Raw genomic sequence first — 19521 nt, 5'->3', positions numbered from 1 at the left:
CGCAGCTCTCGCGCACGCTCACGACGAGCACGAGAGGAGAGGAGACAGTCTGTTCTTTGCACGAAAGGGAACGCGGATCTACACACACACTCAGTCGGTCGCGCTGCCAAAGATGGCGAACCGGCGCACCAACGACGGGCCTGCGAGCGACGACGACGACGCTGAGCACCGACCCAACCGAGAGAAGGAGAGAAGAGGACGCACCGTATTCCTGGTACGCCTGGCGGTCGTGGCAGTACGAGTAGAACTCGGGGGTGGACGCGAGGAGCGAGCCGCCGAACCAGACGGCGTACCGCTGCTTCTTGTGCGAGATGACGTTGACGTCGACGCCCGACGACCGCATGTGGCTCCCGCTCGCGAGCTCGCTCGACGCGATGCGCTGGTCGACGATGCCCTTGAGGTCGCGCTGGAGCCGGCGCCCGAAATGGTCAAACATGGTCGAGCCGCCCGACAGGACAATGTTGCTGTACAGGCCACGGCGGACGTCGATCGGCGACGTCTGGATCACTTGATCGACGACGTCCGGGAGCGGCGTGAGGAAGTCGGACGAGTAGATCTCGGGGTTGAAGAAGATCTCGGGCGCGAGGAACCGCTCGTAGCCGACGTCGACCGAGTATTTCTGCGAGAGGGGGGCGCACGCAAGGCGAGTCAGGGACATGGACCCGGTCGAAAGGGAGAGAGAGAGGGGGGGACGTGGGACGCACCCGCCTCGTGACCGAGTTCTCTCCCTCGAACTTGGCGAAGAACTTTTCCGGCTCGCGGTCGTACTTGCCAAACTCCTTGACCATGTCGCCGCACACGTACGAGTAGTCCTCCTTGATCTTTTCGGCGACGCGGAGCGAGTCCTCGGGTGGGATCCCTTGCTCGTTGCGGTCGCGCAGGAGCTGCTGCACGAACGACGAGATGTCGCGCCCGGCGATGGGGATGTGGCGGATCGCCGAGCCGATCACGTAGCCCTCGGCCTGTTGGCGCGGGTTCGGGGTGTCAGTAAGGCGACCTGGTCCGACACGAGAGAGAGAAGAGAGAGGAGGACGCACGACCGGGATGACGTGGGTCACGCCGTCACCCGAGTCGATGACGGTGCCGGTCAGGGTGCGGTGCTGGACGCTCTTGCTCGTCCACGACGCGGCGAGGGCGAGGACGGCCTGGACGGCGATGTACAGGCCCTGGACGTTGAACGACTCGAACATGATCTCGGCCGTCGCCTCACGGTTCTCGGGCGGGTTCAGGGGCGGCTCGGTCTGCGGGCGAACGGACAACGCGAGTCAGAGTTAGAGTCACAAGAGAGAGGGAGGGCGAGAGGAGGGACGCACGAGGAGGAAGTGGTGGTCCTCGGGCTCGGCGCGGAGGTACTTGAAGATGCACTGCTCCCAGTAGCGCTCCATCTGGTCCCAGTCGTCGATCTGGCCGTGCTTGATCGGGTAGTTTACGGCGTACGTCTTGGAATTGGCGAGGGCCTCGTCGCCGATGAAGAAGTCGAGGTCCTCGATGCCGCGCTTGCTCGAGAGGTGGCCCGACGACGAGCCGAGGCCGGACGGCTTGGAGGGGACGGCGGGGCCGCGCGAGCCGGACGAGGGCGAGCCACGGGTGGCGATGCAGGTCGGGATGACGAAGGACGGGTCCGAGTTGCCGGCAAAGCTGTGGGAGGCGAGGTTGTGGACGAGTGAGCCGAGGGTGCCCGAGAGAGTGGGAGAGGGGGGAACGCACCCCATCTTTGTGTAGCCCGTGCCATTGTCGAGGACGACGGGAGCGAGGCGCGACATGGTGTCGAGGGGAGCGAGTGGGTGGTCGGGAGGAGGGCCGAGGGTGGTGCTGCTGCGACGAGGTGGGACGGGTCAGGGCCGGCTGACGCAGCGACTCGGGCGGTACGATGTGGCGCTCACAGTCTAGTGCGGTGCTGTACAGCTGCTGGTCAGCGGGAGGGTGCCGCTGTGGACGACGAGGTGGGGGAGGTGATGACGAGGGGGAGGGCGGATCGGGCTGGACAAAGGCGGCGACGGGTGAAGCGCGTGTTCGAGTGGGTGTGGGAGGTGTGTGTGGCAGCCCTGGCCTGTACGAGCGAGCAGCGAGTGCCGGTACAGAGGAGCGAGGGTCCGTCTCCTCCTCTTCCTCCTCCGCTCCTCCTCGTCGTCGTCCTCGCCGCTCTCTCTCTCCCTCAGCCTACCTCGCGCACCTCGCTTGCACAGCGGCACTCGACGTCACGCCTGCATGACGGTCCCTGTCCCGCTCCTCCTCTCCAAGGTCGTCGTCGTCGGCACCGGCCTCCTCCTCGGAGCCTTCTACGTCCACTGGCTCGCAGACCACCCGCTCATCTGGCAAGGCCCCGCACCACCAGACCACGCCGTCGCCAACGCCCTCCGTCCGTCCCACCTTTCCCCTCCCCACTCCACCTCGCCCTCGCACCCCCCTTGTCCTCGCCGACTGATGACCCTCGGGCTTCCTGCAGGCTACTACTCGCAGTTCTACCACTCGCCGCCGTACTATGCCGGCACCCTGACGGCCGTCGCCGTCACCACCATCCTCGCCACCATCGTCAAGCTCGTCCTGTCGCCCGTCGAGGGCCTCCTCTTTGACGGCGCAACCCTCAGTGCGCTCGCTCGTCCTCTCCTTTTCGACTCTCTCCCTGACTGACACCCTCTGCCCCCGCAGCGCTCCTCCTGTCGGCCCTCACCGTCTACACCTCGAACGTGCTCGCCGCGCTGCGCTTCCTCCCGCTCGACGCCCTCCCGCCCTCGTCCTTCTTCCCCTCGGTCGACCCGGCGACCACCCTCGCGCGCGTCAAGGGCGTCGCAGGCGGCAGCCTCGGACCGGTGCGCCTCGTCGAGGCCCTCCAGAGCGTCGCAGCGTCGCACATGATCATTGCCGTGCGTCCTCTTCTCGCTCCATCTCTTTGTCTCTCGGCGCAGCGGTCATTGACTCGACGCCCTCCCGCTCTCTCGCCCTCGACACAGGTCTCGCTCACCGGCGTCCTCGCGATCCAGGGCGCCCAGGGCTGGGCCGAGCGCCCCTCCTCGACGGCGCACCCGGTACCCGCACCCGCGCCTGCGCCCGAAGCGCGCAAGGTCACGGACACGGCGAGGTAGTGCGTCAGGGCGGGTTCGCGGTGGACTATGGCGGGCGTTTGAGTATTTCGCAAGTGCAACTGAAGGGTTTCTCTCTGTCGCTCTCCCTGGTGCAGGCTCGAGCGCGAGCGAGCGAGGGTTGGACAAGAGATGCGCGCCGCCTTGACGAGGTAGAGAGAGAGCACTAGTGCGCGCAGGGTCTAGAACTCCCGCAAGCACAGCGTGCAGTCGAGGTCGAGCGGGGGAACGCAGGAGGAGAGCGGCCTCCTCGAGTCGGCTCTGCTCACCCGCCGCACCCTCGCCTGGCCAGCGCAAGTGCTCGTCGACAGCACCGAAGGAGCTCTTGACGTCATCCCAGAGCCGCCCGCAACCCCCCGAGCTCTCGACATTGCGCCCCTCGTCTTCATCAGCTGCAGCGAGATGTCGGCCACCGCCACGTCCACAACACCTCTGGGCGACTACCTGGCCCGATCAGGAGGGTTGTTCCACCCTGCCCTCGTGTCTAAACAAGGTGCGCCCCCTTCTCCCTGAGCCAAACGAGCCGAGCTGACCCTCGTCGCCTGCCCCTCCTCCCCTCTCCGTCTTTCGCGTCACAGATGCGTACGGCACGTCCATCTTCAACGGGCCCGACGCGCTCAAAGCCGGCGCCGAGATCGTCAAGTGCCCGTTCGCCCTCGCCGTGACGCCGACCCGCGCGCGCCGCTCCATCCCGACCTCACTCTTCCCTTCCTCGCTAACTTCGACCCGCAAGTCTCGACAGCCCAACCACGAGCTCATGGCCCTGTACCTGTGCCTGCACGTCCTCGACCCGTCGGTCGTCCGCGCCATCCCCGACCTCGACCTCGCCCACCAGGTCTACGTCGACCACCTCCCGACGAGCGAGTCGATGCGCACGACCCTGTACTTCTCGCCGGCCGAGCGCGAGCTCCTGCGAGGGAGCAACCTGTACGGCGCGACCGACGAGAGGGAGCAGGGGTGGCGGCAAGAGTGGGACGAGGTGCGCGGGTGGATCGCAGACGATGCGGTGCGAGAGGGGCTCAGCTGGGACAAGTGGCTGTGGGCGTGCACCATCCTGTCGTGCGTCCGACTCCTCGTTCCCTTCTCAATCTCGAACAGTCGACTGACGTGCTCGCGAGCGGCAGATCCCGGGCCTTTCCGTCGTCGCTCATCGACGGCGACAAGGCCAACTCGACGCCCGTCCTCTTCCCCGGCATCGACATGCTCAACCACCGCCCAACCGCCAAGGTCACCTGGTCGTCGGACGTGCACGCCGAGGTGGCGTCGAGTGACGGCGAGGGCGACAAGGGCAGCTTGACGATCGTCCTCGACGAGGACGTTCCCGCAGGTGCGTCCCTCGTGCTCCCTCTCTCTCTCTCTCTCTGCCAAAACATCGAGCCAACTCCCCCCGCAACCAAACAGGCGAGCAGGTGTTCAACACGTACGGCGCCAAGTCGAACGAGGAGCTCCTCCTCGGCTACGGCTTCGTCTTGCCCTCGAACCCGGCCGACTTTCACGCGCTCAAGCTCGCCATCCCGCCCTCGTGCTCGCCCTCGCTGTTCGACCTCGTCGACTCGCTCAAGCTCGACAACCTGCGCCACTTTGTGCCCCGCAGCGGCGAGCTCCCGCCCGAGCTGCTCGCACAGATGCGCCTCCTCGTCGCGCAGCCGGACGAACTCGACGAGGTCAAGGCGCGCGCCGCCGCTGCCGCAGGCGGAGGGACGCACGCGTGGAACGAGGTCGCCGGGTTCCTGAGCTGGGAGAACGAGCTCGACGTGCTCGCCTCGCTCGAGGGCATGCTCGAGAGCAAGCTGCACGCGTTGCGGCAGGGCGCGGCGGGCGCGTCGGCCGAGGGGGTCAGGCCCGAGGTCGCGCACATGGTCGAGGTCTACCGTCAGGGTGCGTCCCCCTCTCCCACTCTCACTCTCTCGTGCCGGCACTGACCCCTTACGCCGAGCAGGCCAGATCGACATCCTCGAGGCGGCGATACGGTACCGCGAGCAGCTGTTCGAGGCGACGGTCGCCAAGGCGGAGGAGGCAGGCGTCTCGCTCGCGTTCGAGGACGACGATGAGATGGAGGACGAAGAGGAAGGAGGCGAGAGCGAGGAGGAATTCGCAGACGAATAGGAGACGCGTCGGTTCGAGCTCCCCCTTTGCGTCCACGTTTGAGAGATGCACGTGAAGCTCCAAGCTAGGGCGATACGGTCGCTGTGAGCGAACTCGCGGTTTTGCCGGCTCGGATCTGTGCGTCGGCGGGGAACTTCCAGGCGCCTCGCTCTCGTCCACACGCCGCTCTCGTCGCCGGAGCTCAGACGCAGCCCTACGATGGCCAGCAGTCCGCTCAGATTCGGCCTCACCGTGTGCTGGATCGCCACGAGCGCTGTGCGTCCTCGTCTCCCCCCCCCCCGCCCGCTCCCCCACCTCGTCGCGAGCTGACCTTGCTTCTCGTCGCACACAGCTCCAGTACGGGTACCACATTGCGGCTCTTAACTCTTCCGCCGAGTCCATCACCTGCGATGCGTCGCGCCCCGACTCGCGCTCGCCGCACGCAGCCCTCGGCCTCCCCTCCTGCGTTCGCATGTCGGACGCCGCGTTCGGGACCGTCACGAGCGCGTACACGATCGGTGGGCTCGTCGGGAGCTTGGGAGCGGGCAGCATGATCGAGCGGTGGGGCAGGAAGGGCACGGCGGTCAGGAGCGCGCTCGTCATCATGCTCGTGCGTCGCCCGACCTCTTTCCTTCTCTCTCTCTCAATGGCGGACCAGCGAGCTCACTGTCTTCCTCTGCGCGACAGGGAGCAAGCGCGGTATCGTTCGGCTCGTCTCTGCTCGTCTTGGTCCTCGGGCGGGTCCTCGTCGGCATCTGTGCGCGTCTCCCTCTTTCCTCCTCTCCCGTCCAGGTCACTGACCGGCCCTCTCTCGCAGCGTGCGGCATCGCCACCGTCCTCGTCCCGCTCTACCTGAGCAGTGTCGCCCCACCTTCCATCGCCGGCAACATCGGTGAGCACGCTCGGTCTCTGTCGTCGGCGCGAGGAGCAGAATGTGACGAGGAAGACGGGTTCGCGCGCAGGCATCCTCACCCAGATCTCGATCAATGTCGGCATCTTTGCGGCCCAGGGCTTCTCCAGTACGTCTCGTCGAGCATTCCCTGAGGGACGCACCACGTGAGCTGACTTGCCCGCCGTCGCAGTTCCGCTGTCGACGCCCGACACGGGTCGATGGCGCTTCGTCTCGCTCATCTCGATCGCGGTCGCGGCTGTTCAGGTGCGCCACAGTCTCTCTATCCCTCCCCAGTGCTCCGTCCTGACGCTGCCGCACTGCAGATTTTGACGAGCCCGCTCGTGCCCGAGAGCCGGGCAACGGACTCGGTCGATACTCGAGGGTACGAGGCCATCAGCGACGAGGAGCGCACACCGCTCGCCTCAGACGTCGACGGTGCGTCCCTCTCGTCCTCTCTGTACGTCGGCGGATCCTGACCTCGGCGTGGCCCCCATCGTGCAGCCCCTTCTCCTCGGCGCAAGGACGACGACCCCGAGCGCTCCCTCTCGGTCCTTGACGTCCTGCGCTCGTCCGACCCGGCTGTACGCAAAGCCCTGTGGACGCTCGTCGCCGTCATGCTCTTCCAGCAGTTCTCGTGCGTCCCACTCTCTCTGACTCGGTTCTCGTGTGAGGTCGGCCGCTCACTCTCCTCTTGCCTCGTCGCAGCGGCATCAACGCGGTCCGTCCTCGTACCCTTTCCTTCTTTACGGCGTAGCACTGACCGTGTATCCACCTCGATCGCGCAGGTCATGTACTACAGCACCAAGTGAGCCCCCGTCGACCTCCCCTCACTCGTCGACGCGCCTCTGACCTTGTCGCTCGTCGCGCAGGATCCTCACCGCCGTCAACCCTGGTAGCGCCAAGATGGTGTCGCTCTACGTCACGCTCGGTGCGTCGGCCTAGCCTCTCCCCTTTCGTCCTCGGTCGCTCACTCTCGCATTCCCACAGTCAACCTCGTCATGACCTTCCCGGCCATCTTCCTCATCGACGTGCGTCCCAGTTCCTCTTCTTTTGTGACAGGAGTACGGGTGATTGACTCACCTGCGAGCCCTGCAGCGCCTCGGCCGTCGCTCCCTCCTCCTCGTCTCGCTGTCGGCCATGTCGCTCTCGACGGCCGTCCTCGGGTGGGCCATCAACACCGAGCACTTTGTCGTCGCGTCGACGGGCATCATTGCCTTTGTCGTCAGCTTTGCGGTCGGGCTCGGGCCCGTGCCGTTTGTGCTCGTCGGCGAGCTGCCGCCCAAAGAGGTCCGTCTCCCTCTCACCCTTTTCCTCGTTCCTCTCGACCCGCCACCTCGCCGAGCAGACAATGACTTTGTCGTCCACCCTCTTATCCCTCGCAGGCAAGCTCGGCAACCGCCTCGATCGCTGTCGCCGTCAACTGGCTCAGCAACCTCGCCGTCGGGATCGGGTTCCTCCCCCTGCGCGACTGGCTCGCCGGCTCGAGCGACAAGAGAGGGAGCGTCTTCTTCCTCTTTACGGCCCTCACGGCGCTCGGCGTCGTTGTAGTCTCGCGCCTCGTGCGGTAACCTCGACGGCCTTTTTGTCTCTCTCGGCGGCGCGGCTTCGAGAGCGAGAGTGGCTCTGTTCCGGGCCTGTTGTCTGTATCTACTCGCTCCCAGTGGACGACGTCGGACGTCCCGACGAGCAGCAAGCCCACCAGCACATGAGCGCGGTCGGGCGAGAGCGAGGCAAAAGTCCGAGAGCGAGAGCTCGACTTGGGAAGGCCGACTTTGTTCGAGTGCGCACGCGCCGCTCCAGAGACTGGCCTCGCCAGTCGCACTCGCTGCGAACGAAAGCGGCTCTGCCTCTGCGCGCAGGCCGTGCCCATGAACGCGGGCGACTCTCAGCGGCGTGTCGATCTCGCGCGAGGGCAAGCGCTTTGCTGGAGGAGCAGCAAGCGCCTCTCTACACACTCCTGCCGGACGCTCGCCCTGCAAGCCCCACACATGAGAGCGAGCTGCACACCGTGGGACGAGCGCGCCAGGCCAAAGCGGCGGGAATGCGACAGCGGCCGACTGTCGGCCGCTCGGTCCCTCGATTTTCTGTTCCTCGCTCGATCGCGCTTTCCGCTTCCAAGCTTGTTCTCTTGCGGGCGCTTCGTGTTCTTTAGCTCGAACTCGTTCGGCGGCTGTCCATCATCCTGGAGATCCGCGCACTGCGAGCAGATCTGCAGAGCCTGGGTTGCGAGACTCGCGGGCTCGAGGAGCTCGACGAAAGCATCGCCGCTCAGCGGTGAATCAGACTCTCTCTGTGTCGCACGAGGGGGAGCGGAATGGTGCAAGGGCAGACGCTCGAAGCGAAGCCGAATCGCGACACGAGTGACGAGAGTTCGCGCTCGCGGCGCGCGCTCGCGCCCCTCTCGAACGACAAGGTTGAGTGGCCACGAGATGAAAAGCGCGGGGCAAGGACCCGCGCGGTCAGGCTCGCGGGGTAATGGTGACGGTGACGCCGAAGAAGGAGGAGGAGGAGGTGCGACGGCGACGCCGCCCTGTCGGAGGAACGTCCGCTCGCGAGGGGCTGAAAGAGGAGAGAGTGTGTCTGTGCGTCCGTGCGCGCGCAGCGTACGCGCGTGTCGGTTTAGAATAGGCTCCTGTCTCGCTTGTCGACGCTCGCGTGGCCACTTGGTCAGGGACCGAGATCGGACTCTGCCGAAGGGAGCACCGCCAACGCCGCGTCGCTTTACGCAGCTCCGGTCGCAGCTCTCCTCTCTCTCACACGCACAGCCATGGGTGCAGCGGCCGTGCAGCACTCTCCAGCAACCATGGCCCTCCCCCCATCGCCGACCAAGAGCGGCCGCGCCAGGTGAGTTTCCCCGCGACCGCCGTCGCGCCCTCTCCCTCGTCGACGGCAGCCTCGTGCGACGCACAGCTACGGCAGACAGTCCTTGTGCACGTCACTTACGCTCGCCGTCCCCCTGCCCTGAACAGCCCGAACCTGTACCACCTCGACGTGCGGCAGTGAGTTCCGCTCCCTGGACCCCTCTCTCGCCTGCGCACGCGCTGACCTTGCTTGCCCGCCCGTCCACAGGCAGCCTCGTCAAGCTCGCATGGCTGGCTCGGGCGAGAAGGCCGACCGTCGCCCGATCGACCCGCCGCCCATCATCCGCCTGCGCATTCGCCGACCTTCAGCTCGCAAGAAGCCCGCCCACCTCCTCACCGACGACGACCTCGCGACGCCGACCCTCACGCACACGCTCTTCATGTTTGCGTCGCTCGTCGAAGAGGACAGCGAGCAGGAGATGTTCGAGGTCTGCGGGTCCAAGACCGCCGTCGTCAGCGGCAGCGTCGTGTCGAGCCTGTTCCACTTGCGCGACCAGAGCTGCTTCGTCTTTCCCGACATGAGCGTCCGCATGGAGGGACGATGGCGGTTCAAGATGAGCCTGTACGAGGTCAGCGAGTGCGTCCTCGCCTCGCCTCTTCTTCGCTGCCCGGACCCTGCCTCGCGTACTGACCTCGCTTGTCTTTCCTGCAGGGATGGCGCCGAGTTCCGCACATCGATCCTCACCGACGTGTTCCAGGTCTACTCGAGCAAGCGCTTCCCGGGCATGAGCAGTGCGTCGTCTCGTCCCTCTCCTTTCTCGCTCGCGTTCCTCGACTGACTCTCCTCGCGCCCCTCCCCAGAATCTACCGAGCTCTCTCGGTCGTTCGCGCAACAAGGACTTAAACTCCGCATCCGCCGACCCGAGTCCGTGTACGTCGCTCTCTTCATGTCGCGCTCCCGAGGGAGAGGTCCTGACCGCCTTCCTTTCTCCAGCAACCACGAGGACAGCAACGAGCCCCCGACACCTCCCACCCCCGTGTCCGCGCCCAAGAAGCCGACTGCTCGTCGCACGAGCAACGAGTCGTTCGCCGAGCCCACGCCCCGACGGCCGTCAGCTCCCGTCGCGTCGACCTCGCAGCACGGGCTCGGCGTCCACCCGCCGCCGCCGCCGCGCCTATTCGCCTCGTGGGACGCGGCGACCGGTGCGGCTCGGGCGCGCACGAGCCCGCAGCTCGCGTCGCGAGGGCTGTTGGCCGCGCCGGCGCGAGAGGCCCCGCTTGGCGGCGTCGTCCCTCGCCCGCCCACCATCGCTCCTGCCCCCTCGGCGCCGCCTCACGCGCCGCAGCAGTCCTACTCTGGGCCGCAGCGCACCGCGTCCGGGAGCCACCGCCTCCAGGCGCACCCGTACGGCCTCCTTCAAGCCGCGCCCACTTTCCCTCACGCCCGCCCTCTCCCACCTCCTCGAGCGCACACCTTTGCGCACCAAGCCGTCCCTCCCTCGTCGCACTCGTATCCTCCTCCTCGATCTCGCGCGCACTACCCGCTGCACCCGCACTCGCCGCCGCCGATCCTCGCCCCGCTCCGGCACCATCTCGGCCCGCCTCACTCGCCCTCGTCGGCTTCCACCGCCGGATCGTCCCGCCCGCCGTCGGCAGCGTCGACCTCGGCGTCGAGCAGCTACATGGCGACGGGCCCGCACTCGCACCACGCGCACGATCAGCCACAACTGCGCCTGTCGCCGCCGTCGCTCTCGAGCAGCAGCTCGCGCCCGCAGACCCAGGCGGCCGAGTCGTCCCTGCGCTCCACCGACGCGCCCGTCGCGAGCGCCGCATCGCCCGCGTGCGACAGCGACCGCCCGGCGGGCTCGCCTGCGCGCCCGACGCCGGCGAGGACGGGCAGCCTTGCGATGCTGCTCGGCGAGGGGCGCGACGCCAAGGAGGTCGACGGCGGCGACGGCGAGGCCATGTTCTACTGAAGGCCGACGATGGAGCTGGGCTGGGACCGACGACGGAGCTCAGGCAGGTGCGGTCGAGGCGAGGCGGTCAGTGCGGGCTCGAGCGGGACGAGGTGGAACGAGATAGCGAGCCGGCCGCTGTCATCTGGGTCGCGCGGACCCTACTGCAACTATCTATGATGCCCATACTCTCTGCTCGAGAGTCATCTGCGTCGAACCCGCGCGAGAGCGCGAGCTTCAGCGCGAAAGGAGCAGCGAGGACGAGGGCCACCGAGCGGTGCTGCCTTTGGAGGACACAGGCGCGCTTGCAGCTTCACACGAAAGCCTCACAGGGACTCTGGCTGCCGTAAGAAGCCCGCCCGAAGCTGGTGTCGCCGCCCTCGTGAACCGAACGTCTTCATCGCCGACTCTCGCTTCTTCGGCTCTTTCCACCATGCCGCTCCCGCAAGGCGTCCCTACTGCGCCTGCACAGCTCTGCTTGATTTCGTCACTACCCGCCACTCACCCGACCGCACCCCCTCGTGCTCGTCTGGTCGGCCGGTGCGTCCTCGCTCCCTTCCTCTCCGCACCCGACGAGCCAGAGCTGACCCACCCGCCCTGGCCCATAGCGTCATCGCCTACGACCCGACTCGCGCACTAGCACTGCTCGCCGACGGCCCGCACGGCCTCCTCGTCGACCTGTCGCTCGTCATGCACCACAACGGCCCAGCGGCGCCGCGAGCAAGAGACCGCCTCATGGTCACTGGCGAGCTCGTCCTGCACGACGTACGTCCCGCCGTTTCTCTCGAGATCCTTCCCTCTCTCTCTCTCGCGGCGTACTGACGAGCCCTCGCCCTTGCAGAACCCCATCCCGCTCCCCTCGATCGACCCTTCCCTCCCTCTAACCTCGACGAGCGCGCCCGAGGTCGACCCGCGCGTCGTCCTGCTCGCAGAGCGCATGCAGCACTGCGAGGAGCTCGACATGGAGCAGTGGAGAGCGGCGGTTGAGGCGGCGCGGGCGTACGGCGAGCGGTGAGGCGCGCAGAACGGGGCGCTCCATGAAGCGCCTCGTCGAGACTGAGCAGGGCCAGGAGCAGGGCTCGTGCGGTCGCAGAGTCGACTGCATTGCGTCTATGGCACCAAGCCTGCGCGGGCTCTACATCGACTGTGCCCGAGCGGCCTCCTCCCTCCCCTCGCCCACCGACCTCGCCCACCGCCCTCGCGCGCTCCCTCACTCCCGCCACCCTCGCCTCTCGACCTCGTCCCTGAGCACCCTGATCGCACCCGGCCCAGCCTTGCAGCACCCGCCGGCGACGACGCCCTCCCACTCGCCGCACGCGAGCGCGTCGCCGACCGCGTCGGCGACGAGCGCAGCCCACGACGCGTCCGTCAGGCCCGCCGGGTGCGACCACGTGCGCGAGCGCACGTCGTACACGGCGCCGCCGTCCGGGTACAGCACGAGCCACGGCTTGGGCCCGGCCGGGCTCGTCAGGCTCGTCGGGCGCGCGGCAGCAGCGACGGCGGCGCCGAGGGCGCGCACGACGCCGCGCGCGGCGAGCGGCGACGTGCAGTTGAAGCCGAGGCCGGCGGGCTGGGCGAGGCCGTCGGCGGGCGCGAGGACGGCGTCGACGAGGACGGCGAGCTGGGCGTCGAGCGACTCGAGGTGGGCGAGCGCCGCGTCCGGGAACCGCACGTCGGCTGCAGCGCCTTGAGGCGTCGCACGCGGAAACACGAGCGAGATGTAGAAGGGCGGCTGGGGGCGGTCGGGGTGCAGGACCGAGAAGACGTGGGCCGCGTGGCGGATGGCGCGCACCTCGGCGAGCGAGGGCACCGTCTCGAACGCGACGAGGCCGACGCGGGCGTCGTCGTCGGGTCCCGCCGCCGCGCTCGACTCGGAGAAGTGGACGAGCCGCTGCAGGTGCCACGCGGCGAGGTGCGCCTCGTCGTCGCTCACGCCGGCGCCGCGCACGGCGTCGAGCGGGAGCGGCACGGCCGCGAGCGCCTCGGCGCTGCTCGCCGGTTGGGCGTCGGGTGCGGCCGACGCGGCGGGCCCGAACGGCGGCGGGTACGCGCCCGTGTACTCCTGACCCGGCTGGAGCGCCGAGCCGTACGGGCCGAGCGAGAGGGCGACCTGGGCGCGGCGGCTCGACGAGGCGGTCGAGCTGGCGGGCGGGTGGTTGGCGCACGAGGCGCACGCGACGGGGAGCGCGGCCGTCATGGTGGCAAGGGCGGTCGAGGACTCGGCGGCGGTCGGGGCGCGAGACGAGGGGAGAAAGAGCGGGAGGGACGATTGGTATCTGCGAGCGGTGCAACTCTCCGTGTGTCAGCCTCCTACTTGCGCCCACCTCGAGAGAAAGAGAGAGAGAGAGAGGCGGGACGCACGTGCACGTCTCGACAATGTCGGCGCCGGCGTCGATCCAGGTGCGGTGCAGGCGGTCGAGCTGGCTGCGGCCCGCCTCGTCGGCGAGCAGCTCGGAGCTCCACAGGGCCGAGTCGAGCGCGAGCTCGAACGGCGGAGCTTGGAGCGTCGTGCCCATGCCGCCATCTGCGCGCGCGAGGGCGAGGGGTGAGCGAGAGGGAGATGAGGGCGGGGCGGAGGAGGAGGAGGAGGAGGACGCACCGAGGATGACGACGCGGCGGGCGGGCGGAAACAGGCCCGAGAAGGTCGGCGTAGCAGGCATGGCGACTGCTCGTGTGTAGCGAGAGCGAGGCGAGCTTCCTCCTCCTCCGAGCTCCCCGCCGTCTCTGCCGCAGAGTCGAAACTCTCTCAACGCGGTCAAGTTCCTTGTGCGACCACTTGCGAGGCTCTACGACGGTGTATTCGAGCTGCTCCCGGCTCATGCGGCTCGCCCGAAGTTGTTCTCGAGCGTCTCGAGCGCTTTCGCCTCGCACGGCCTTTCTGCGCTCTCTCGCCGTCCGCTCGGGCACAGGCTGCATTGCGTGTTTCGCGCGGTCGCTCCGTGGCTCTCGTGGCCGTCGAAGAGGCCGGCGAGGTCGCGCCGGGTGGGCGCAGCGGCGCACTGGCCTCGCGAACGCTCTCTGCATTCCGTCGTCGCGAGCGTCGCGCGCGCGCAGCTTGTCGTGAGAAGCAGCGACAGCGCACGAGGGGCACTGTGCACTGCGACTCGACGTCGAGCAGGGCAGAGCAGCACGCCAGCGAGCGGTGAGAGCGCGTGCGGCGCTGCAAGGCGGAGCTGGCAGCGGTGAAGCGAGGGTGCACTAGCGGCGCATCCCGCCGGGTACCGCCGGTTGGGCAAGGCAAGCCTGAGGAGGTGGGGGCGACGAAGCAGGGGAGAGAGCACGGGGGCTGAGCCGTGTTCGGCGGGTGCGAGGGAGGGGGCGCGATGCTCGGAGGAGAGCGGGACGAGGGTGGCAGGGAGCGACGACGAGGGAGCGCAAGCGGGGTGGCGCGCTGCGGAGAGCGGGTGCGAGAGCGGGTGGGAAGTGCCCTGTAGCGCCAAGCAGTGCTGGAGAGAGCTGCGGCCGGTGGTCGACGAGGAGGACGACGAGGAGAGGGGCGGCCACCGATTGGCTTCGTCTGCCACCTTCACCGCCCTCCACCTCCAGGTGAGCCACTGTGTGCCCCTGTCGACCGAGTCCAGCACGACTGACCCACCCCACCCGCCGCACAGCCATGTTCTCGCTCTCGTCCGTCGTCGAGTCGGTCTTTGGCACCCTCGCCGCCGAGGAGACGATGCCCCAGAGCCGCGCACACGACGAGGACCGCTCGGCCACCTCGACCGACACGATCGACAACCCGGAAGACGCCCAGGCCAACGCTCAGGAGCTCCAGGACAAGCAGGACGACGCCGACGGCGCCGAGGACGAGGACGAGGAGGAGGTGCCCGACGTGAGCTCCCTCGCCTCTCTCGCCGTCACTGGGGCCTGCAGAAGCGCCCTCCCACTCTCGAGAACCCTCGCACTGACCCACGCCCCCCACCCCCCGTCCACAGCAGGGTGACGAGATCCGGGAGGGTGCGTCGCCTCGTCCTCTCTCTCTCTCCCTCTTTCCCTCTCATCGCCTCGCCGCTCCAGAGTAGCCCAGCTGACACGACACCCCACCGCGACAGCGTGCGGCAACACCAAGGTGTGCAAGGAGTTCAAGCACCACTTTGAGGAGTGCGGCGAGCGCGTCGCGGCAGGCAACACCATCATCGACGGCGAGACCTGCGTCGAGGAGCTCTGTGCGTCCCTCGCTCTCTCATTCGTCGTGCGTGGTGGTCGCGAGGCGCGCCGGGCGGGCACCGAGCGGCGGGATGAGGCGATGGCGCGTGCGAGAGAGCCGGTCGTGGTGGCGCGCCTCGTTCTCCGCCCGTCCGAACGGACGGTCGAGCGAGCACACAGCGTACTGACCTTGGTCTCGACCCTGCCTGCAGTCCACTACATGCACTGCGTCGAGGACTGCGTGCGTCCACTCTCCCTCTCTCCTCTCTCCTTCGTGTTTCAGAGCTAACCTCGCTTTGCCCACTACAGGCCGCGCCCAAGATCTTTGCCGCGCTCAAGTAGAGTGTGTGCTCGAGGTTCTGAGCAGGTGCAGGAGGAGGAGGGGGGAGAGGGGCGAGGCGAGGTCGAGAGGGGTAGACGGAGGAGGTTGACGGTGTTGAAAACCGCGCCATGTGATTCTTTGCGACCCGTGCATGTCGAGGAGATTGTCGAGCGCTTTACTCGGCTTGTCCAGCAGGCGCTCGAGAGCGAAAGCTGGTCGTCGTCGTCGTCGTCGAGGACGAGCACCGCCTCGTCCGGCTCTCAGCCTCCTCGACACGCCGCCATGCTCGACGCGGCGCTGCACAACCGCCTGCAGCCTGTCGCCACTTCATCAGGGCATGCGCCCCTCGTCGTCCTGAGCGACTCGCTCCTCCAGCCCTCGCTCGCCGCCCTGCGTACCTTTGTCCACTCGGCACTCGTCGCCCCGCCGCAGGGCAGCGTCGTCCTCGTGTGCGCAGAGCAGCAGTCGCACCGCTTGCTGCCGCCCAGGCCCACCTACGACCCGCAGCGGGTGCGCGTCGTCGACGGCTTGCTCGCCGCCCCGTTCGCCTCGATCTCGACCGCGACCTCGCCCTCGACACTCGCACCGTGCGCGAGCTACGACTCGGTCGACCTGTCGGCCACGTCCGGCACCGCCGACCTTGTCGCCGCAGCAACGGGCGCCATCGCCGCCGCCGACGACCATGCTCCGCTCCTCGTCGTGCTCGACTCGGCCAACGCGCTCGCCGACGAGCTCGAGGGCGGCGTCAGCGACGCGCTGAGGGTCGTCAAGGCCTGCTTGGGCGCGCTCAAGGGCAGGAAGGGTGCGTCTCGCGCTCTCTCTCTCGATCGAGGACCATGCGGGCGGCCCGTCGCTCGTAGCGCACGGGCTCGCCAGCTCCATGGCCTCCAGCAGCCAGCGAGACACTGAAACGCTCCCACACAGGTGCACGCCTGGTCGTCGTCCACCACGACGACTTTCCGCCCTGCCCCACCTCGTCCTCGTCCGCCTCGCCGTCCGCCCTCGTCCCCTCCCTCCTCGCCTCGCTCCTCGCGCCAACCCTCTCCCCCTCGACCCTGCACCTCTCGCTCCGCCCCTCATCCCACCTCGAAACCCTCGCGACGCACTACGCGCTCCCGCTCCCCGTCGCCCCACTCTCCTCCTCGTCGTCGCCCACCTCGGGCTCGAGCCCGGACCCGCGCGCCCACGGCATGCTGCGCGCCCTCGCCGCACGCGCAGTCGGCGACCCGTTTGTGCGCCCACGCGGCGCAGAGGAGGAGGACGAGCGCGTCGAGCTCGGCAGGGCGCGGTGCGTCGTCGAGTGGAGCGCGAGGGGGCTCCAAGGCGGCGAGGCGGGCGCAGGGCCCGAGGCTCGGGCAGGCGCGACAGAGGGCAAGGGCAAGGCGAGTGCGGCGGTGGCGGCCCAGGCGAGGGAGCGCGCGAGGGAGAGGGACAGGGTCGCAAAGGGCGAGGTGCCGCGCGTCGTCAGGTGGGGCATGTGCGGCGCGGCGCTCGGTGCCGGCGGCGGTGAAGCGGGCGCGACCGTGCGAGAGGTCGGCGTGTGGGAGGTCGTTGATGCGGCGGCGGGGCGGGCACAGGTGCGTCACTTCTCCCCCGTCTTTCGTCCAGCTCGAGCCCGCTCTGACCTCTTCCGCCTCTGCTCGCAGCTCTCTCCCCTCGCCTCTCCCTCGCCTTCCGCCCCAACCGCTCCTTCGACATCCTCCCCCCACCCCGTCCCAGGACCGCCTCCCGTCCACCCGTCCGCCGCACCCGCCGCGTCCGCCTCGCCCCTCACCTTCTCCCTCTCGGACACGCTCACGCCCGCCCAGCTCGCCGCGCGCGCCGCCGTCCCCAACCCGTTCGCGCACGCCAATCTGCCCATCTATGGCCAGGAGGGCTACGTCGTGCCCGTGCTGCCCGGCGCGCTGCGCGAGGGAGGAGGAGGAGGAGGAGGAACGGCGGGAGGCGGAGGAGGGATCGAGTACACGCCCGATAGGGGCGATGATTGGGACGAGGAGGACCCGGATGGGGACCTCGAGCTGTAGCGAAACGAGGACCTGGCTGCAGCGAGAGGTGCGCCTCGGCCTTTGTGTGCGGGCGGCGGCGTCGTCTTCTGAGAGCGAGAGAACCAGCACAAGTTCGCCCTCTCGACACCGTTCAGCTCTCCCACTTCGAGGCTCTCTTGCCAGAGCGTCGCAGGCTGTGAGACAGAGGTGCTCGGCATGCGCTCGCCGTCGAGGGTACAGCTCGGCGAGCGCGCAAGGGCCGAGCAAAGACGACGCGCGGGGCTCGAGCGCTCGGACGAGGGCGCACGAGCTGCATGTTCTCTGACCGAGTGGCGCTTGCGCAGATGCTGTAGAGCTGTGCGAGGTTCAAGACCGTGCGCGCAAGGAAAAGAGAGCGAGCGAGAGAGAAGGACGGCCACGAGGAAGGGCCCGACCGCGTCGAGGAGGGAGGGGCGGGCCTGCAGCTGTCGCGCCGCAGCTCTCGCGCTCTCAGCTGTCACTCTCTCTGTCTCTTTGACTCTCCGTGAAGCTCGTGCCGAGCGTGGTCAAAGCGTTGCGCAGGCCGTTGACAGGGACGAGGAGGATCGAGGAAACCGAGCGCGTTGCACAGCGACGGCAGTGCGAGGGCTCGGTCGGCCAAGCTAGATCTGACAGTCTGATGCGACGAAGGCGGTATACAAGAGAGGGATAGAGAGTGACGCGGGAAGGGAACAAGTACTCGGCGGGCGAGTGCGAGAACGAGAGAGAGAGACAGGGAGGTTGGGAACAAGGCGAGGTCGACAGGCTTGAGGCACAGCTCATCGTGAGGAAGGTCGTAAAGGTCGTTGTCGTGTCGTGCGAGTGCGTGATGCGCGTTATCGGGCGTCGAGGCGGCCGAGGAGGGGACTTGAGAAGGTCGGTCGAGGCGCTCAGGCCCCCAAAGGGTTGACCAGGACGGCGCGCATAATCTGCGAGGGGATGCAGCGGCTACCAGTCAATTTCGGCATCGACAACACGTCGGCGTCGGACGAGGCGACGTCGCGGCGAGTACGAGAGGCGAGAGCTGACGAGCGCACCTGGTCCTGGTCCATCCCGCTCGGGTCCAACGCTCTCGTCCGCCCGTCCCAGTACCGCACCTCGACGCTCGCCGGGCTCCCACAACTCGTGCTCACGCTCGGCCATGGCGCCCTCGCCCTCACCGCCGCCGAACCTCGCTCGCTCTCGCGCGCCGAACCTCGCTCGCTCTCGCGCGCCGAAACCTCGTCGCGCTCGCCGACCGCCGCGACGAGCGCTCGAGGGTCCCACGATCGGGCGCCGCCGACCTCGAGGTCGGCGAGGCCGAGCACCCACGCGTTGAGCTGCCCGTCCTCGGGCGCACCGGGGCGGAACCGCACGCTGAGCGCTCGGACCGAGGCCCACGGCGCGAGGACGGGCGCTTCGACGGGCGGCGCGAACGGTGTCGAGGGCGAGAGGTGCAGCGCCGACGTCAGGGCGCGGTACGAGCCCGTCGCGAGTGCGCGCAGGTCGATCGCCGAGCCGTTACGCGGCGTCGGGCTCGCGCTCGTGCTCGAAGACGACGGTGAGGGCGACGACGCGGCGCTCCTGCGCTCGTCGCCCGGGCTGCCGCCGGTCGCCGACGACGCGCTGTGTCGCTCGCGGTCGCGGTCGAGGACGTGCGACAGCGACGCGAGCGAGCCGTAGCTCCTCGAAGGCGAGAACGCGCTGCTCGGCGGCGAGGGGTGCGAGCGCGGTGGCTGGTGCGGGAGCGGCTTGGCGGCAGGTCGCGAAACGGCCGGCCGGGGAAAGGTGTCGACGAGGGTAGGCGAGGTGAGGAGGGAGTAGCGCCGTTTCGAGGGAACGCGGGCGCGACGAGGGGAGGAAGGTGAGGTCGAGGTTGCACTTGGTGAGGTCGGGGGCGTCGACACGAGGCGGGCGAGCGAGTCGGACGCCGGTCAGCGAGAAAGTAGCTCTGCCGACGTCGTCGAGATGGTCGCGGAGCGCCTGCGCCCGGCATGCGGTCCCGACGTTGAAGAGAAAGTCGACGCCGCGAGGGCCGACGAGGCGACGGGCGAGCTTGACGCCGACTCGGTCTGCGTGCCGACTCTGCGAGCTCGTAGAGAGTAAGTGACGATCCTTTTGAGTAGAATGATAACGTCGGGCGCACCGTGCTCCTGCTTTGGCGCCCATCCTCCTCGTCCAACTCGACCCGCACGGACTCCTCGCCGCGCCCGTCTCCCTCTCCCTCGACCTGCTGCCCGCTCGCCCGCCTCGCGCCTCGA

At 68.4% G+C, this 19521-nt stretch overlaps 8 protein-coding genes across 8 annotated transcripts; 6 read left to right on the top strand and 2 right to left on the bottom strand.

Annotated features, from left to right (window-relative positions):
- Positions 1-36: 36 nt before the first annotated feature.
- Positions 37-1763, bottom strand: RHOBADRAFT_25227 (uncharacterized protein; the record flags this gene model as incomplete). The annotated part of the gene is made up of 6 exons (XM_018412673.1): positions 37-140; positions 205-619; positions 705-962; positions 1038-1241; positions 1314-1638; positions 1708-1763. 6 exons carry the CDS (start codon positions 1761-1763, stop codon positions 91-93), a joined length of 1308 nt encoding a protein of 435 aa, XP_018272242.1. The 3' UTR covers positions 37-90.
- A 412-nt stretch (positions 1764-2175) lies between these two features.
- RHOBADRAFT_52233 (uncharacterized protein) lies at positions 2176-5207 on the top strand. Its single transcript, XM_018416237.1, has 10 exons — positions 2176-2359; positions 2447-2587; positions 2650-2864; positions 2952-3082; positions 3479-3573; positions 3659-3741; positions 3823-4139; positions 4205-4407; positions 4482-4958; positions 5020-5207. The coding sequence occupies exons 1-10, from the start codon at positions 2209-2211 to the stop codon at positions 5184-5186; spliced, it is 1980 nt and encodes a 659-aa protein (XP_018272241.1). The 5' UTR covers positions 2176-2208; the 3' UTR covers positions 5187-5207.
- Positions 5208-5572: 365 nt separating this feature from the next.
- On the top strand, positions 5573-7646 carry RHOBADRAFT_66170 (uncharacterized protein). Its single transcript, XM_018418885.1, has 13 exons — positions 5573-5775; positions 5853-5922; positions 5983-6057; positions 6128-6184; positions 6248-6321; positions 6381-6492; positions 6559-6691; positions 6763-6775; positions 6843-6862; positions 6927-6985; positions 7045-7085; positions 7153-7344; positions 7440-7646. Exons 1-13 carry the CDS (start codon positions 5638-5640, stop codon positions 7623-7625), a joined length of 1170 nt encoding a protein of 389 aa, XP_018272240.1. The 5' UTR covers positions 5573-5637; the 3' UTR covers positions 7626-7646.
- Positions 7647-8860: 1214 nt separating this feature from the next.
- RHOBADRAFT_42518 (uncharacterized protein) lies at positions 8861-10834 on the top strand (the record flags this gene model as incomplete). The annotated part of the gene is made up of 6 exons (XM_018414072.1): positions 8861-8901; positions 9027-9056; positions 9127-9495; positions 9571-9650; positions 9720-9789; positions 9853-10834. 6 exons carry the CDS (start codon positions 8861-8863, stop codon positions 10832-10834), a joined length of 1572 nt encoding a protein of 523 aa, XP_018272239.1.
- Positions 10835-11246: 412 nt separating this feature from the next.
- Positions 11247-11828, top strand: RHOBADRAFT_42517 (uncharacterized protein; the record flags this gene model as incomplete). Its single annotated transcript, XM_018414071.1, has 3 exons — positions 11247-11353; positions 11422-11578; positions 11655-11828. 3 exons carry the CDS (start codon positions 11247-11249, stop codon positions 11826-11828), a joined length of 438 nt encoding a protein of 145 aa, XP_018272238.1.
- A 13-nt stretch (positions 11829-11841) lies between these two features.
- Positions 11842-13473, bottom strand: RHOBADRAFT_52230 (uncharacterized protein; the record flags this gene model as incomplete). The annotated part of the gene is made up of 3 exons (XM_018416236.1): positions 11842-13089; positions 13175-13337; positions 13413-13473. Coding segments are annotated over 3 exons (1472 nt in total), but the record flags the coding sequence as incomplete, so codon positions are not given.
- A 953-nt stretch (positions 13474-14426) lies between these two features.
- RHOBADRAFT_42515 (uncharacterized protein) lies at positions 14427-15298 on the top strand (the record flags this gene model as incomplete). The annotated part of the gene is made up of 5 exons (XM_018414070.1): positions 14427-14642; positions 14746-14767; positions 14863-14976; positions 15169-15197; positions 15266-15298. 5 exons carry the CDS (start codon positions 14427-14429, stop codon positions 15296-15298), a joined length of 414 nt encoding a protein of 137 aa, XP_018272236.1.
- Positions 15299-15560: 262 nt separating this feature from the next.
- On the top strand, positions 15561-17345 carry RHOBADRAFT_52228 (uncharacterized protein; the record flags this gene model as incomplete). The annotated part of the gene is made up of 3 exons (XM_018416235.1): positions 15561-16080; positions 16203-16855; positions 16925-17345. 3 exons carry the CDS (start codon positions 15561-15563, stop codon positions 17300-17302), a joined length of 1551 nt encoding a protein of 516 aa, XP_018272235.1. The 3' UTR covers positions 17303-17345.
- Between the last annotated feature and the right edge of the window lie 2176 nt (positions 17346-19521).

Source organism: Rhodotorula graminis (genome assembly GCF_001329695.1).
Source record: "Rhodotorula graminis WP1 unplaced genomic scaffold RHOBAscaffold_4, whole genome shotgun sequence".
Lineage (NCBI taxonomy): Eukaryota > Fungi > Basidiomycota > Microbotryomycetes > Sporidiobolales > Sporidiobolaceae > Rhodotorula > Rhodotorula graminis.
Note: the sequence above shows the minus strand (reverse complement) of the source record. Positions and strands in the feature narration are given on the sequence as shown.

Coding starts and splice junctions, on each gene's coding strand:
- RHOBADRAFT_52233 (XM_018416237.1), top strand. CDS start 2,209: ATGACGGTCCCTGTCCCGCTCCTCCTCTCCAAGGTCGTCGTCGTCGGC. Junction 2,360..2,446: donor CGCCGTCGCCAACGCCCTCC/GTCCGTCCCACC, acceptor GGCTTCCTGCAG/GCTACTACTCGCAGTTCTAC. Junction 3,742..3,822: donor AGTGCCCGTTCGCCCTCGCC/GTGACGCCGACC, acceptor AAGTCTCGACAG/CCCAACCACGAGCTCATGGC.
- RHOBADRAFT_66170 (XM_018418885.1), top strand. CDS start 5,638: ATGTCGGACGCCGCGTTCGGGACCGTCACGAGCGCGTACACGATCGGT. Junction 6,058..6,127: donor TTCCATCGCCGGCAACATCG/GTGAGCACGCTC, acceptor GTTCGCGCGCAG/GCATCCTCACCCAGATCTCG. Junction 7,086..7,152: donor CGGCCATCTTCCTCATCGAC/GTGCGTCCCAGT, acceptor CGAGCCCTGCAG/CGCCTCGGCCGTCGCTCCCT.